Source organism: Microtus pennsylvanicus, chromosome 4 (assembly GCF_037038515.1).
Source record: "Microtus pennsylvanicus isolate mMicPen1 chromosome 4, mMicPen1.hap1, whole genome shotgun sequence".
Lineage (NCBI taxonomy): Eukaryota > Metazoa > Chordata > Mammalia > Rodentia > Cricetidae > Microtus > Microtus pennsylvanicus.
Window position 1 is genome coordinate 48,586,008 of NC_134582.1, and position 17,693 is coordinate 48,603,700.

The following is a 17,693-nucleotide window of genomic DNA, read 5'->3' on the forward strand; positions in this document are numbered from 1 at the left end:
CTCACCCACATCCACACCACCAGGTTAATCTCGACAGTGTTGCCCAGGCGAGGTGTAGGGCCCTCTTTCCTGTGCGCTGCAGCTGGTAAGTTAGCTCTCTCTCCTGCCACAGGTGGGGACAGGGGAGGGGAAGGACGTCTTTTTCTCACCCTCACCACCACGTTGGCAGACGAGGAGGGTGGGGCCAGCTTTCCCACTCTCAACACCCTCAGGGCCAGCTCACCTGGACAGTTCTCTGTCTTAATACCACCCTGCAAACTCGGGTGCTCCTGAGAGTAAAAGGGACTGCCATTAATAACTAACCCGGGATAACTGAAATAGCAGGACCTGTGGTCTGTTAGGCTCTCTTGTGCTATTTTTCACCTCTGTCTCACGCGCCATCAGAATGCTGGCAAGGCGCCTGCTGCACGAACCCTCAATCTCTGGAACCCACATAAAGGTGAATGGAGAGAATCAACTCTGCACAGCCGTGTTCCTACCACTACATGGGCTCCATGGCTGGTGCGTCCTCACACAGATCACACACACACACACACACACACACACACACACACACACACCCTGCAATACAAAACTTTAGGTACTAGTAGATTAGTCTGGACTCCTGTACGAATTTTGAGTGGACTTCTTGTCTTCAGTCTTTACATTTTCTCACTCTTGGCTGCAGTTTTCTTTCAGGAAAGGAACTTTCATGGTGTCTCACTGTGGCTTCTAATTCTTCACTGGAATCCCTAAGAGAAAGTCTCTACTCTAAACCATGGTCCACAAGGTCCTCCAAGTGGCACAGCCCTGAGTTACTCTTGAGCCCCCTGGCTCACAGTGTGAGCCTGTAGTGTGCCATCCAGGCCCTAGTTCCAGGTGCACGAGCCTGTTGCTCTTCTGCAGCCCCTTACCTGTCCCAGCATGCCTCAGGCTAATGCGCTGCCTCCCTGCCTAACCACCTGTGCGCTCTTCTCTGTTTTCACCCGGTTAAGCCCTTTTCTCTTACCACCCATGTCTCTGGATTTTTTTTCTTGAAACTTTCCTCCACTGTCCAGGAATGCCTTAAGTCTTTTTATCTCAGGTATTAACAGTGTCTTGTTTGCAAACATCCTGAGGTTGGTTATCACCAGATGTTGCTGCAGGGTAAGCCTTCTAAGCTCCTTTAGAATGGAGGCTCCTCCCCTCCCACCAGATACCATGTGCAGGCCTGGTGGAGGGAAGGCCCACTCTTCCTTCTGTGTCTTCATGCTGCCCGTAATTCTTCCTGTTCTTCACCTTGCTTCTTTCACTTAAAACATATTCTCAGTTAAAACATGTTTCACCTTAAGAAAGAAATGGCTTCACTTAGAGATTGGACAGTTAGCTTAGAAATTTATGGAATTACAAGGCATGCCATATGCTTGATGCTTACTATGTTCTGGTAGATACTGGGTGCTGCTTAGCAGTTCTTGTCTAGCGACAAGTACACGATTGTGTAATGTGTAATAGAAGAAGGCGTGGCGTATGAGGACTTGTGTGGGTCAGGGCCATCTGTAGAAGTAATGACTTTGGACCTTGATTTTCTTAGAAAATGCTTATAATATTGCTTATAATAAAATTTCTATTCCTCTGTAGTCCCTAAACAGTGTTTAGTAAAACAGGAACAGATGGTATTTTTCTGGAGTGCTTCCTGTTTGGAGAGGGTCTTCTCTCCCCTGAGAAGTCTTACATTAGGATCCCTGGGAGATGCTGTGGCAGGGCTGCTGAGTGGCACCTGCAGATCTGCCTGGTGGGCGTCATGCGTTCCTCCCTGTAGCTCCCGGGACAGCAGAGGTGGTTTGATTGATCCTGAGTTTCTTCATGTGTTGGTGTTGATGGAACTTTGTAAATGTGTGGGAGAGGCTTCGCTGGTCTAGAGTCTCTTCTGTGACATAGCTCACTTGGTCTAGAGACTGTTCTGTGACATTGCTTGGCCTAGAGACTGTTCGGTGACATTGCTTGGTCTAGAGTCTGTTCTGTGACCTAACTTGGTCTAGAGTGTGTTCTATGACATAGCTAGGTCTAGAATCTCTTCTGTGACGTAGCTTGGTCTAAAGTGAAACATTGCTTGGTCTGTGGCATAGCTTGCATCCATTTCCTGGTTCTTGGTTTATTGTATTTGCTGTCAATTCACAGATGGTTGATCACAGTGGGCGCCAGTGTGTCTTCTGCAGGGCATGCAGGATTGTCCTGTGCCTATCCGGTGTTGCTTTCCAGGTTTAGAGAAAAGGAGGGACTGAATTCCTGAAATTTCTTTATTAATGACATGCAATGCTCTCATTTTTTTATAAACTCAAACTAGAATAAAAGAAACAGTCAAAGTGATACAAGATCAAAGAAGAGCTATCAGAACTAATTGAAACATCAGTATATACAGAAACATTCAACTCTGTGTGTGTGTGTGAGAGAGAGAGAGAGAGAGAGAGAGAGAGAGAGAGAGAGAGAGAGAATGTAGATAAAAAAGCGAGGTATGGAAGTGTGAGAAACATTCTTCTACCAATGAAACAGACATTTGAGAAATTTCTTTAATTTATACTTTATTAATTACATAAAAGGGACATTGCCAGTTTTTTTTCAGTGAGCATTTTTATTAAGTTAGACTCGTTCCTTCCTAGTTAAATCAGTGTGAGTTATAAAGATAGAATTTCAGGTGTTTGATGGTGGTATATGTGGAAGCAGTGCTTTAAGAGTTAATCATTCTAGACCCTCCCTCCCTCCCTTCCTCCCTCCCTCCCTCCCTCATTCCCTCCTTCGTTCCCTCCCTCGTTCCCTCCCTCCCTCTCTCTTTTCCCCTTTTAACTATATGTGGTCTCTCTGTGTAGCCTTGGCTGACCTCTAACTTGATAAACCTGCCTAAGTATACACACCACCACACTTGGCCTACACATTTGATTATCATGGGAGACTTCTTTTTTTATTTTTTTAATTTTTTTCTTTTTTTTTAAATTTATTTATTTATTAAGGATTTCTGCCTCCTCCCTGCCAGCACCTCCCATTTCCCTAACCCTCCCCCGATCAAGTCCCCCTCCCTCATCTGCTCGAAGAGCAATCAGGGTTCCCTGACCTGTGGGAAGCCCAAGGACCGCCCACCTCTATCCAGGTCTAGTAAGGTGAGCATCCAAGCTGCCTAGGCTCCCCCAAAGCCAGTACATGCAGTAGGATCAAAAACCCACTGCGATTGTTCTTGAGTTCTCAGTAGTCCTCATTGTTCGCTATGTTCAGCTAGTCCAAATTTATCCCAGGGAGACTTCTTTTAATGCATAGAATCATGACATAAATCTGACAGAATAGCCTTGATTTACCTTTGTTCTGAATCATAAGAGGATTGTATTCTCCATGTCCTCCATGAATGTTATGTCCTTCATAAACATAATAAATGGGTAGATTGAGGTATGACAATCAAGCCTTCTATTGTATGCTTTCTGCAATATTTCCCATGTTATTTTGTCTTTAATTTACAGGCACTAAATGCTGACCCATCTGTAGAATCTATCCAGTCCTAAGTTCTGAAGGAACCGTTTAAGGTTGGGCATATGATTGCACGGATGGCCGAGAGTAGCTAATGTCTGCCTGCCTTTAGGAACTGTAAAGCTTGGCATTGCTGCGTGAACTAAAGATGATGATTTACATTTAGTTTTTTGTTTGTTTGTTTTTCCTTGTAAGAGACACTCAGGTTTCTTTTTGGGGTCAGGATGCTCTCTAGTGGATATTTACTTAGGAAACTTCTTTCTTAAAATTCTGACGTGCTATAGGCTTACTCTGACCATATGTCTGGCCTGGTACTATACTTGCTATTTCTCACCTCTGTTCAATGAAGCAGCAAATATTTCCTGGGCAGCTACTGTGTCTATACTGTGTATGATGGTAGGGAGCAAGGGACAAGGCCCCTGGTTCCAAGGAGTTTATTTCCAGGAGAGCTAGTCGATGTTCAAGCAGGCGGTGCTGAGAACTTTAGGGTTGGCACTTCACAGTGGCTGGGAATCTGCTGCTGGCCACGCGGAAGAGTCGTCTTTGGGGTGATTAGAGTGGGAGAGCTGTGGTGGACGGAGAGAGCGGAACATTGGCCCTAGAAAGGGACACTGAAGGGCTGCTGAAGCTAAGAGGGGGTAATGCCGAAGCCGGCTCATCATACATGTGCGTATACCCTACAGCCTGTGCAGGCTGGATGTTGGGCAGGCGGTGGGAGTGCAAAATGAGGGAGAAAAGGATACGGTCTGGTGGACATGTTGGTTGAGGAGGAGTTAGTAGTTTCATTTGGGGTATACAAATTTCAAATGTCTTGACTTCCAAGTCCAGTCACGCTAGGGCATGGGCTGGAATCACAGAGAGAGAGTAAATGCGCAAGAGCAGAAGTGCGGCTGCCGTGCACGGCTGGGATAACTGTGCAGCTCGGCGCTCTCATTTGACACAACTGGGCACTGTAGTTCTGAGCAGGGGCCCCAAGGCCAGGGTGACTTCTCAACCCACCCCAGGCTGGATCTGGTTCCTCTGTGGTCAGTTACTCGGCCAACTGAACTGCATCAGCTTTCAGGTGCTAGGACAGAGTTGGGACAAACCCCGCCTTAAAGACCTGTGCTTGCTAAATTTCTGCAGTTTGAAAGCTGGTTGGTTTCCCCCAGTGTTACTTGGCTTCCTCATATCATAGCATCCAGGGCCCAGACTCCAAAAGAACAGAGGGAACGAGGACTGGATGCGACCACAGAGGGATGACTTCTGCTGTAGTCTGTTCATTTGAAGAGGCCGACCAGTGTTTTAAAAACGAGAGGAAACCAGACAGCCCTTGATGATAGTGTTGGTGAATTTTACAGACAGTTTTGTAGAGATTTGTGTGTATGCGTATATCTGCATCATGTGCCTGGTGTCCCTGGAGACCAGATGAGACCATTGGATCCCTTGAAGCAGGAGTGATAGGTGGTTCTGAGCCTCCATGTGGGTGCCAGGAACTGACCCCAGTCCTCTTCAAAACCAGTACGTGTCTTAACTTCTGAGCCATCTCTCCAGCTTTTAAAGACACATTTTTAAACATTAGATTTTATTCTTTATTCAAAAATTGTATTTGTTCCCTAAATAAAGATGTATGTATTCTGCCTGGCTTCTCTGGATTCTCATTTACTATGATAGAAGACTCAGGCTTCAAGTTCAGAGTCTCATGAGATTCGATTCTGGGCAGTTTTCTTCAGATTTTCCTCCTTGAGTATGTGAAGAAATACAACAGCATTGAGCGTCATGCCCCACCGCAGTGCAGGGCCTCCATCTGAATCGAGGTGATAAGCAAGGAGGTGAATCCCTGCCATCGTTGAGTTGTGTAACGGTGTGTGTTGTCAGTGGCACCAACTTCCGTATTAGCTCCTCTTCCACTGCTGGGATAGAGCAGAGTGGTCAGCTCATAGAAAGAAGGGTTTATCTGGCTCATGGTTCCAGAAGGACAAGAGAACAAACTAGAATGGCTTAAAATTCCCAAAGCCCGCCCCTAGCAACATACTTCCTCCATCCAGGCCACACTTCCCAAACCTACCCAAATCGTACCGCCAACTGAGGACCAAGTATTCAGGTGTCCAAGATACAAGGAACATTTATTTCCATTTATTTATTTTATTTAAGATACAATTTTCATTTATTTATTTTATTTAAAATAATAATAATAAATACTTTTTATTATTAGAGACCAAGTCTTACTCTGTAGCCTGGGCTGGCTTCAAACTCATGACAGTCCTGCCTGTCAGCCTCTCAAGTCCTGGGATTACAGATGTGAGCCACCAAGCAGGGCCTGAACATGTCCAGTTAGAAGCAGGGTGGCAGTAAAGAAAACCACAACAATGTAGAAAAGAGAGAAACAGGAGGCAATTACTAACCCATACAGTTTTTAGTTTCTAGTCTTTACATTTTGTTTTTAAAATTCAGAGACAATAATTGTATACACTTGCAGGACTCAGTATGACATTTTGAAATCCAGCCTGGCCTGGCACATGTAGCTCTTTCTTGGTCTTAAATCCCTGGGAGTTGTCCATGGTGTTGGTGGCCCCCCTGGATTGGCTGTGTGGTCTGTTCTCTGGATTTTCCTTCTGCTCCATAGATAAGTAATACATGTTTGCAGCTGAGCGGCATTTCAGTCTGCCTGATGAAGCCTGAAAATGCAGACATATTTTTCCCCTTGCTACTTCGCTCATGCTGGAGACAGACAGGTATACCTGTGAGGTCTAGGCGGGCCTTAAAGTTGGTTTCCTCCTTCCTCTGTCTCCCCAGGTGCTGGCTGGAATTACAGGCTTGTGCTACCACTTTCGTTTGGCATAATTATAAAACAAACAGAAAACTGTCTTTGCAGATTTGCTGCAAGTTCATTTTTAATCAGCTTTCTCAGACAAAGGCCTCACTAACCTGCTGTTCTGGTATCCACACGTAAGTCCATTCTTTCCATCCTTGCAAGGCTGTTGAAGAACACCCTCAGGATTCCTCAGGAAACTTCTGTCATTTGGAAAGGGTCCGTGAAGCCTCATATAAAGTCTTTTTGAGGACTTAATAAGGATTTTACAATTACATCTTGTTTTCCTGACAACTTCTGGATTCAGTCTTTGCCTGGAAGCCGTTTCTTAGTTGTAGCACTGGCTGCCTTCTGATAAGACAGGGAATGAGAAAGTTTTATTTCTGAACTCTAAGTCCTGGCTCTCCTTTATCCTTCAACTTTTTTCCCCCTTATCTCTCTCCCTCTCCTTGAATTTCATTGTAGGCAGCAAAGTGAAGCCATTGGCGCTTTCTCCAGTCTGCCTGGAAATCTCCCTCTCTGGATCATACAGTTCATTAGGCACCTTATTAAAATTTTTTGTGTTTCCACAGGCAACAGCATTACTAAGCCCCTGACCCTGTATAATTAGGTTCCTCTCTTCTGCGTCCAAGGGCTCTGGGAACAGCCTTCAAGTCTTCTGACTCCCACCACACTCTTGTGTAAGGTGCTTCTAGCTGCTCCACCCGCCAAGTCAAGGGGGAGGTGGAGGCAGCAGGACTGGGATTGGAGAGGCTGTTCTGTTTCCATAAGGACTTTGGCTTGAGTGGCCATCCAAAGGGAAACCCTCCAGAAGACTGGACTTCTCTGACTTATGCTTCCAGTCAGTTTCTCTTCCTAACTCCCAAGGTGGGGATTGATGGGGCGGGGGGGAGCAGGGTGTCATAAAAGCAGCTCTTTAAGGAATCCAGGTAAGCGTGATGCCACTTAGACCTGAGAATGTGGCTAAACCTTCAGATTTGTTTCTGTTTAGAATATAGAAGCCAAAAGGATTTGCAGACGGGTAGAAGATAAAGAATGGACAGAGTGTCACAAAGTCTTGAACATTTATGGAGCTTGGAAGATGGCGTTCATCTTTATGTGCACATATGTGCATGTATGCGTGTGTGTGTGTGTTTGCTCAAGTAGAAACTTTTATTTTGATACTTAAGGTCTCAGACTCTAATGAGCATCCAAGTGGAGATGTAATATTGGCAGAAACATGAAGAGGGATTCTAGTCAGGAAGTGTTAGCCTCGGGCATTTTGGTGTTTCTTGGCTGGGAACCTAAGAAGCAACCAGCAAAGGGATTATGTGGTCAGTGAAGAAAGAGGAGAACCAGAGAGGGGGACTATTTGAGAGGCAGAAAGTGAATGTTTTGAGTACATGGGGACATAATATGTGTCTGCAGCATTCTCGGCTGCTCTTTACTTCTACGTACAGTAAACACATAAACACATTGCTTTTCAGTATACACTACAAGCCACTGTTTATACTGTCAAGGATTGTGTATGAAGTATATGAAGTGCTTGCTTCTTGGTAGCATATAAATTCAGAGTGAGGAATAGACCATCAGATGGCCATGAGTGGCTGAGATAGTAACACCTTCGTTTTCTGATGCTTCAGTGGAGTTTCTTATACCGTGTTATTTCAAATATGTACAGTTGACTTCAGGCTATGTGTCTTCAGGGGATGTCACTACTGGTGGGTTGCACATGCCCCAGTGGATGGCCCCACAGCCATCTGCATGTAGGCAGCACTAACTGGGCCAGCAGAGGGATTGATGGTGGTAATGGTGGTGATGCTTTTGGTGATGGTGGTGGTGGTGGTGGTGATGATGATGATGATACTGGTGGTGATGATGCTGGTGGTGATGCTGGTGTTAGTAATGGTGGTGATACTGGTGATGATGATGGTGATGGTGATGATGGTGGTGATGGTGATGTGATGGGGTGATGCTGGTGGCGGTGATACTGGTGGTTATGCTGGTGGTAGTAATGGTGGTGATACTGGTGATGATGCTGGTGGTGATGCTGGTGATGGTGGTGATGCTGGTGATGGTGATGATGGTGGTGATGCTGGTGATGGTGATGGTGGTGATGTGATGGGGTGATGCTGGTGGAGGTGATGCTGGTGATGATGATGCTGGTAATGATGATGGTGGTGATGGTGGTGATGATGATGGTGGTGATGTGGTGATGGTGGTGATGATGATGGTGGTGATGATGGTGATGGTGATGATGATGATGGTGATGATGGTGATGGTGATGATGGTGATGATGATGATGATAATGATGATGATGGTGATGGTGGTGATGATGATGGTGGTGATGATGGTGATGGTGATGATGCTGCTGCTGCTGCTGCTGCTGGTGATGATGGTGGTGGTGATGATGATGATGGTGATGGTGATGATGATGATGATGATGCTGGTGATGATGATGGTGATGGTGGTGATGATGATGGTGGTGATGTGGTGATGGTGGTGATGATGATGGTGATGGTGATGATGATGATGCTGGTGATGATGGTGGTGATGGTGGTGATGATGATGGTGGTGATGATGATGGTGGTGATGTGGTGATGGTGGTGATGATGATGGTGGTGATGCTGGTGATGATTATGGTGATGGTGATGATGGTGATGGTGGTGATGATGATATGACATGAAGTTGAGAAGGGGAAGAGAGACAGGTTGAGGAGTCTAGGGACTTGGGGGAGTTAGAGGAAAGTAGTGGAGGTAGAGTGGGGATATATAAAAATAGAATGTGTTATAAATATGAAATTTTCAAAGATTAAATTAAAAGGTTTATATTTTTATTTTGGCTAGGCATGGTAGTTATGCCTGTAATCTTAACATCTTTGGGAGGGGCGCTGAGACAGGAGAATAAGAAGGTCAGTGCTGACCTGAGCCTCACAGTGAGGCTCAGGTCTGAAAACAAAGGACTGGGTATGTAATTTGGTGGTAGAATGCTTGCTTAGCATGTACAAGACCCTGAGTTTAATCCTCAACACACACACACACACACACGCACACACACACACACACACACACACACACACAGATACCTCTCATACCCACACACCCACACCACACCACCCTCCACACACCCACACCCACACACAAAAACAGATACCTCTCATACTCACATACCCACACCACACCACCCTCCCCCCCCACACTCACACACACACACACACAAGCAGATACCTCTCATACCCACACACCCGCACCACACCACCCTCCTCTCTCTCTCTCTCTCTCTCTCTCTCTCTCTCTCTCTCTCTCTCTCTCCCTCCCTCCCTCTCTCTCTCTCTCTAGTATGATAAGGGTAGGAAAAAACATGGCCAGGAGTGATTTTTGTACAAAGAGAAACTTGGATGTCACAAACAGAAAGTCACCTTGGTTTTAAGTGGATCGTGGATGTGTCTCAGGTAACAGGAGAGGACAGAGCGCAGCACAGATGTAAGCAGGTGGAGCGAGACTGTTCTGATTGCTTTAGTTTCTCAGTGGAATAAGCAAGGTCTTCAGCCGAGAGCATGGAAAGAAGAGAAACTGCCAAGGGGTGGCCTTGGTAGAGAGAGTAAGGGACACTAGGGGTGGTGGTGAACTTGAAGTGATTGGTTAGATTTGAAATGTTCCCTTACGGCCCATGTGTTAAAGGCTGGATCTCCATCTGAGGAAATTACATAGAGGTGGGTTGCTGGAGGGTGGCTCTTTTGAGTTACAGCTCGTAGTGTTTGTGCAGACCTGAGCTCTCTTTGCTTCCTGATTGCCTGAGATGTAACGAGCTGTCAGCTCATGTTCCTGCCACTGCACGTGATACGCCACCATGTGTACCTTAAGCCCACATGTCTCTTAGCCCTCTCCTCCCTTAAATTGATGCTTTCAGTTAATTCAGTTAGTACCCTGATGTTGTGCAGTCTGAACCTTTGGTGTGTGGAACCATTGGGGTGCCTGCATAAGGAAGACATGGTCACAGTTAACTCTGTGTCCCCACCCGGTGGACATTACAGAGGGAGGGATGCGTAAGGGACTTGGATGCTTACAAGTGCATGATTGTAATGGCTAACAGAGCACGTGAGGACGGAGGAAGGGGCAGAGGAAGGGACGATGCAGAACCGCTGGGATCACTGATGTCTCCATGCGCTCACATTGTTAGAGGAGCAAGCTGGGGAGGTGGAGTTGATGGCTGAGCTTGTGGTCTGGGGTTAGGTTATACATTGCTAGTGTTCAGATGCTTTCAGAGAGTGGGTTACCAGTTCTGTGCAGGTGACTCCAATGACCGGCTGTTGTTTTGGCCCATTCTGAGAGATTGTTCTAGTACGGTCCTCAGGCTTTAGCTATTCATACCAAGGAGCAAGTTAAAGTCATAGCCTGTTGATGTCGCTTAGAGGCCCTGGATTCGTACCCAGAGGAAAGAACAAATAGCTGTTGTCACAGCCCTGGATGTCTTGGAGTTGGAGTGTGAATTATGTTGAGTACTAAACTCCCAGGATGACCTATTCTGTCTTTTCTTTTTTTTCTTTTTGGAATCTTTTTTTTCCGGTTTTTCGAGACAGGGTTTCTCTGTGGCTTTGGAGCCTGTCCTAGAACTAGCTCTGTAGACCAGGCTGGTCTGAAACTCACAGAGATCTGCCTGCCTCTGCCTCCCGAGTGCTGGGATTAAAGGCGTGCACCACCATCGCCTGGCCTCTTTTTGGAATCTTTATGCTCTTGCATCTCAGACTCTTTTGATGTCTTAGAAATTGTTTTGCTATTTTAAACAACAAAAAATGTGTGTGACAATTCTTTGGTTTGCAGAAAGCACGATTAAGCGGCCTGGTGCCCCAGGCCTGTAATCTCAATGACTTGGAAGACAGAGGCAGGAGAATCCGAGGCCCTTCCGCCTGGGCTGTATATAGACTGAGTTCCAGATGAGGCCGTGCAACTTAGTGACATCTTGTTTTAAAATAAGAAGTAAAAAAGGGCTGGGATGGAGCCCAGTGGTTGAGTTTATGAGCTCAGAGTTGGTAAAGCTTGCCTGAGACCCTAAATTCAATTCCCAGAATGAAGGAAAGGAGAAAGAAAGCATTAGAATACATAAATGTAGTTTGTTTGTTTTGTTTTTTTTTCCAGACAAGGTTTCTCTGTATAGCTTTGGGGCCTGTCCTGGAACTAGCTCTGTAGACCAGGTTGGCCTGGAATTCACAGAGATCCTCCTGCCTCTGCCTCCCGAGTGCTGGGATTAAAGGCGTGCGCCGCCAGAACCTGACCAAATATAGTGTTATTAAGCCACATAGCGTTCTTAAGTTCTTTTGTTGTTTGCTTGTTTTTTGAGATGGATCTCACTGTGTAGACCCAGTTGACCTCCTGAGTGCTGGGATTAAAGTCATGCATCGCTGTGCCCAGCCATTCCTCAGTTCTTAAAGAAATCATCATTACACCCATTGAAAAATAAATACAGTAAAAGTATACATATAGTGGATTCTGGCCATTTTACCTGCTAGTGTCCTCTCCCACCCCCTGACCCTCTACCTTTGGAGACATTTGTCTCAACAAGCCTGTCTTCTACTTTGATCTCTTGTGCATGTGACCCGCTGAGTTCAGTCGTGGTTTCTTGCATGAGCGGGACGATTTTTTACTGGAACGCGGACAGCTTATCAATGTCTGCATCCGCCAAAGAAAATGATTCTTCCATCTCTAGAAACCATTAGCTCCTTTAGTGAGGGGTGAGACCTCATGAGTCCTTCTCCCATGCAGGATGAAATGGTGGCGTGTGCAGTAAGGTCACGAGTGGAGCAGGCATGACATGCTCACGGCTCCTCCCCTTCTTTTGTGGTGTTCCCTGAGCCTCACACGGGTGATACAAGTGTCCCTTTGCGGGCTGAGCACACTGGCCAGTTGCAAGTCTGCATTCCCTGCTGTCCAGGATGTGGTAAAGCTTTTCATCATTGTGTGCTTCCAGTTCTTTGTTTAAATTGTGGAGGACTCAGTATGCCGTGAGAATGCCAAGGGGACTCCAAATGAACAGTTGGCAGTGGGCATGCCCAGAATTGAATATATATCTATATCGAAGGTTAGGATATTGATTTAGTGGTATTAGAATTTAGAATAATTCAGAGACTGTTAACCTAGAAAATTGATGAAATTGTAACATCACCAGCCAAGGTGTATGAGAGGAGCCCAGGGCATTTAGCCAAGAGTGTCAGAGATGGCAAAGGGTCTGTCATTTCTCTCCTAGTTACACCAGTGCTGTTATTAAGATTGACAGGCTGAGGGAGGGAGGATATCTAACTGCTTGCCCCTTATATCCTGGGGAAAGACTGATAGCAGCGATGGCGATGGTCTTGTTTCCTGAATAACTATTAGGGACTTCATGAAATGGGGTAAGGCAGAAAGGTGTGTTTTTATTTAGTGCTATTTTTGTACAGAATAGGATCTAGTCCAGTTTGTGAATTTACACTGCGGGGGGGGGGTAAAATTTATAGGAATGAGGAGAAGAGAGTGACTACCAATCTGAGAGATTCTCCTAGAGAATACAGGCTGTTTCTCCTTGGGGCCATCTGGATAGACAAGATGGAGGCACAGCCAAGACCAGTCCAGAAATGCCACACCCTGGTTGTCAGCATCACGTAGCATGATCCTGATACTGTTTTTATCTCTTCTCTCCCACTTTGTGCAGGGGAAAGGACAGGAACAAGTACGATAAGCCCTCTTTTTTTCTTTCTAAAAATTATCTACCAGCCTGGTTTTTATTATTGTGACAGAGCACTTGAGACTGGCACATTGTATCAAATTGATTTAGTTTGGCTTATGGTCCAAGGGGCTAGATGCCCAAAAGGAGGCAGGTGCATCCAGCAAGGCCTTGTGCTGGGGTGAGCAAGAGGAAGAGACAAAGCAGGAGGAGCCTTGCTTCATAGCAGTCCTGCCCCCATGAGGAGTCCATCCCAGAAAGGCAGCATTAATCCATTTGTGAGGGTCACACCTCACGAGCTAATAGTCTCTTAAAGGTCACTCTCTCGGCACCGCTACACTGGGGACTGAATTTCATCATGAGTGTTGGGAAAGGACAAATGGCATCCAAGCCACAGCATGCTCTGTGAATGCGGGTGTCTTAGCCATTGGGCAGCACCAGTTTCAATACAGTGCTCCCTTGCGAAGGCAGTGTCGTCGCTGATGTGCTCATCCGTGCAGGAGGGCTGGGAAGAGATAGTTCCGTGGGTAGAGGGCCCTGACGTGCAAGCAGGAGGACCCGAGTTGGGATCCCCAGCATTTATGTACATGCTGGGCAGGTGAGGCTTGCCTGTAACACCAGGCTGTGGGGTGGAGATAAGCGCATCTCTGGAGTTCATTGGTCAGCTAGCCTAGCCAAGTTAATGACCTTCAGGTCCAGTGAGAGACCCTGTCTCAAAACACAAGGTGGAACACAAAGTTGGGAGGAAGGGGAGGAGTTGGGAAGGAATATGAACAAAATACATAGTATGCATGTGTGGAATTCTCAATGAAAATATTATATACCAAATATATGAAAACCAGGAGAAACAATTGAGAAAGACATCAGATACGGACCTTCGTACTCCACATGCATCCACATAAACATGTGCACCACATACACACTCACAGACAGACATTGAGACAATTGACATGTATTTTATAACAGTATAAGGTTCTTTTCCCCTCCATACATAAATCTTGAGGATTTTTATCATGAACGTTTGTTCGCTGTTTCTTTTTCTTAGTATAGTCATTTGCATTTCCCTTGCAGTGTTCCTTGTGTGTAAGTTTGTCACGTATGCACTCATTTTGTGCACTTTTTTATGGTCTGTATTGTAATTCTAGGTACGTACCTAGCCGGGCTTTAAGTTCCTTGAGGCTAGAGGCCCATCTTACTTCCCAGGTCAGTGCCTGGTGACATAAAAACGTATCAACAGAGAGTGTTCTGTGCGTGCTAAATGGTGTAAAGGCCACCTTCAGAACCTTCAGATTGGGGTATTGCATTCAGTAGCAAAGTTATGCATCCTTTTCCTCTTGGGTGTGAGCAGCAGCCTGGTGTGTGCGGTGTGAACAGGCATGTGCTGTGTTTGATTGCTTGCTGATGGCGAGCAGTGGCAGTCGGGTTATACTGTGGCTGCTTTGTTTCCAAGGTCATATCTTTCCCTTGGTTGAACATAAGTGGATTTTGCATTTCAGGATCCTGGCCTGTGGAACCTGGTTGATTATGTTTATTATTTACGTTAGGAGCATTTATCATTGTCTGACCTCCATCACCTCAGCCTTCCATTTTGATAAAATGAGATTTGTGCCTGGCAAGCTGGATGGATGTGTAGCTAGCATATCTTATGTGCGGGGAGTTGATGGAATGACCTCTGATGGATCTTGTCTTGCTTTGTGAAAACTGCAATTTCTGTCTCATCTTAGGATCCTACTTTATCGTGCTTTTTTACATAAAAATTTAATCATTCTCATGGGAAGAGATTAAATTGTACAGATTGTCACTAATATGCTTTATCTGATGCACCAAGCATCTTTCCTATCCCTTTGAGATAAAAGCTTCCTCTCTGTTTTCTTTTCATGGCCTTTTCAGTGTTTGAAAAAACATTGGAGACAGAAAAATGGAAAATGATGCAGTGTATACACAGGCTGAGCTCCATGGCACACCATTAACATAGACCACTTTTATCTTCTTCTGTGCCAGCAAAAAATAAACATCAGAAGACCGTTTACTACCCAAAATGCCTTGAACTGAAGAGTCTATAAAATTTGACACTTTGTAATCCTTTTAGAAGAGAACATTTAGAAGCTTTGCTCTCATTGGCTCCTTATGGTTTCAGTCTTCCTTCCCATCCCACCCATTCCTCTTTTGGCACACTTTGAGTCCTCTTGTGTGTGATGTAAGTCCTAAAATTAAAACCCAGGGTTTGGACCAGCTTTGACCTCTGGAGAACATGGCAAGAGCCTCTAGGGCGCATCTGCCTCCAGGACTCTCTCTTACGGGCTCTGTGGATGGTACCAGCATTGATGAGTCTTGAACCCAGATACCCAGAGAGAAGAGAGCCACTGACCTGCAGAACTGAGATAATAAATGGGGGTTGTTTTAAGCCTCACTTTTTTTGGTGGCAATTTGTGTAGCAGTAGAGACCGAATCAGCTGTCAAGTGGGTGATTGTGTTTCTTTAGGTTTCCCTCTGAAATACGTAGGCATATTTAAATCTTTTAAAAACTAAGTCTTACGTATCCCCTTTGCGTGTGCACTTGCAAGCATGAGTATGGTATGTGCATGTGAGTATGGTCGTATGCCCTGTTGCACGCGTCACACTCAGGCTGTCAGGCTGGCACAGCAGTTGCACAAACAGCGCGAAGTTCTCCTTTGTGCCATCTCCCCAGCCTCGAACTTTCTTACCTCACACCAAAGGAAAGGATAAGTCCGTACATTATGTTTCCCTCTCATGGGAAGAATCCTTAGTTTCGTATGCAAAGAAGAATGAGTCCAAGGCACAGAGCAACAAGTGGCTTGATGTTGCTCTACACCTTGTGCCAGCATCTCCCTCGGAACCAGGGTTTTGGCACCAAAGCAGCATCTTTGGTCATTGTGGACACCACAGTACTTCCCTTGTTACAGCCTCTGCTTCAGATAACTCTTCTGTTTTAAGTTGGTGAACTTGTGTATGTGAGCTGCTTTGTAAACATCTTGCGGAAGTAGACCTGCCTTGAGAGACAGTGGCCGTTGGGTGCAGATGAATTGAGGCTAGTGCTTCAGTAGTATGTCTTAATGGGGCACTTAGTATGAACGCCTGGCATATAGCATTTGAAATAGAAGGTAAGGGGATCGCATAACATATTAGTACCACTGTTTATAATAATGGTTCACCCAAGGGAAGGAAAGAGAACACTGGTAGGTAGGTCCTCCTGGCCTTTGTCTGTAGCCCCTGATTCTGTCCTGAGTGTTGGGGTGGGGGAGGTGTGATCTCATTAGGGTTAATGAGGAAGGACATTTAGGCAAATGTAGATGGCTCCTGGGTGTGTGTGGGTCCTCTGTATTTGTCTAGGGTAAATGATGGAGAGGCTCCATCTGTTTGTCCCCACGGACCCTTCAGTGCCTCCCGTGAGACCCCGAGCCTCCCCTGTGCAGCTGCGGCTTCTCCCTGCTCCTCTTGCAGATGGAGAGCTGAGGCTGGAGACTTGCTCCTTTCAGTGATTTTTGTTTCTCAGGAAGAAAAGGAAAGCCCATCTGTAGGGCCAAGAATTCCCTCCCTATCCCTGCCTGCAATTCTGTTTGTTAAAGGTTAATCTGCATTAATAAGCAAATACCTTACTGGTCTAAAGCCAGTTACCAAGAGTGAGCGTCTGTGTGTTGCCTAGCTTGGGGTGAGCCAGTGCTGAAGACTTTGTGGGAGGTCCTGTGTGTGAGCTGCATGGAGACCCTGTGGGGACATGCAAAGTTTTCAGTCCTTTGCCCGTGTTGCATGGTGATGGCAGGGAAATCCAGCTAGAAACCCCCATGGCTGTGCTCCAGGATTCAGGTCCTCAGCTGAGCTGACCTCCCCTCTTGGATCCTGAATGACTGTGTGAGCTAATGTAATTGTTTTCTTCCTAGTACTGAGGAACAGGAGGAACAGTTGTTACAGGACATGGGACAGCTAGTGAGGAGGTTGGGGACATTTTATGGAGAGGCACGACTCAGGGAGCTATGAAGGAGGACTTTGGAAAGACACTCAGAGGGTATTCTTAGTGGCCACGGATTTCCGAGTAATACAACTCATTTGTAAATGTCTAACTGCCACTCACCCTTCAGTGAGTACAGCCCAGCTGAGGCTCATTGCTGCCCTGCCTCTCTGGATGCCAGCCGCGAGCACCCTTCCCTCTCTTTAATATTCTAGCCACAGAACGCTCCATAGTGTGTTTGTGGATGTGATATGATGTACAGTTGCTTGCCTGTCTGATATTTAAATGGCTTTTGAGTAATACTTCAGAAATGCTCTGGATGCGAAGGTGGACGGAAGCATCTAACTTTATCCTTGCCTCTTTCTGTTTCACAGTATTGGCTGGACCCAGCAAAAACTCTTGCAGAACACAAGGAGCTAATCAACAGTAGGTATTTCATTTTCATTTTGTGAGTGGGTGGCTTGGGCTTGGTAAAATGTCTGTGATTCGTTTAGTGCTGGTGAGGGAACAGTAGGACCGGGAGTCGTGATGGGGGTGTGCACGGTGAGATTCTCCAGACTGGGGCAGTTAATCTCATCAGCTACTCAGCGGAGCCTGTGACTGTAGCGAATGTGTCCTAGGGATACACCCTTTCATGATTTTTATCTCTGACTTTTCTATGTGTTTGTCTTTAAAACTCGACCTTAAAAAGCAAAAAGGAAGAGAGAGGAAAGTGTTTGTTCTTGGGCTATGGAGTGTTTTGGTATCATGCCACAGGGCCTGTGACATGAAGAGTTTCTGTGACTTTGGGGAGAG

The 17,693-nt window shown here is 45.9% G+C and overlaps 1 protein-coding gene across 3 annotated transcripts in view; it reads left to right on the forward strand.

Annotated features, from left to right (window-relative positions):
- Window positions 1-17,693, forward strand: part of Epb41l4a (erythrocyte membrane protein band 4.1 like 4A) — a 196,642-nt gene that overhangs the window by 87,168 nt on the left and 91,781 nt on the right. For all 3 annotated transcript variants that reach the window (XM_075969030.1, XM_075969031.1, XM_075969032.1), the window contains one exon: window positions 17,273-17,324. In XM_075969030.1, the coding sequence (XP_075825145.1) occupies window positions 17,273-17,324 (52 nt within the window). The remainder of the gene's footprint in view (window positions 1-17,272; window positions 17,325-17,693) is intronic.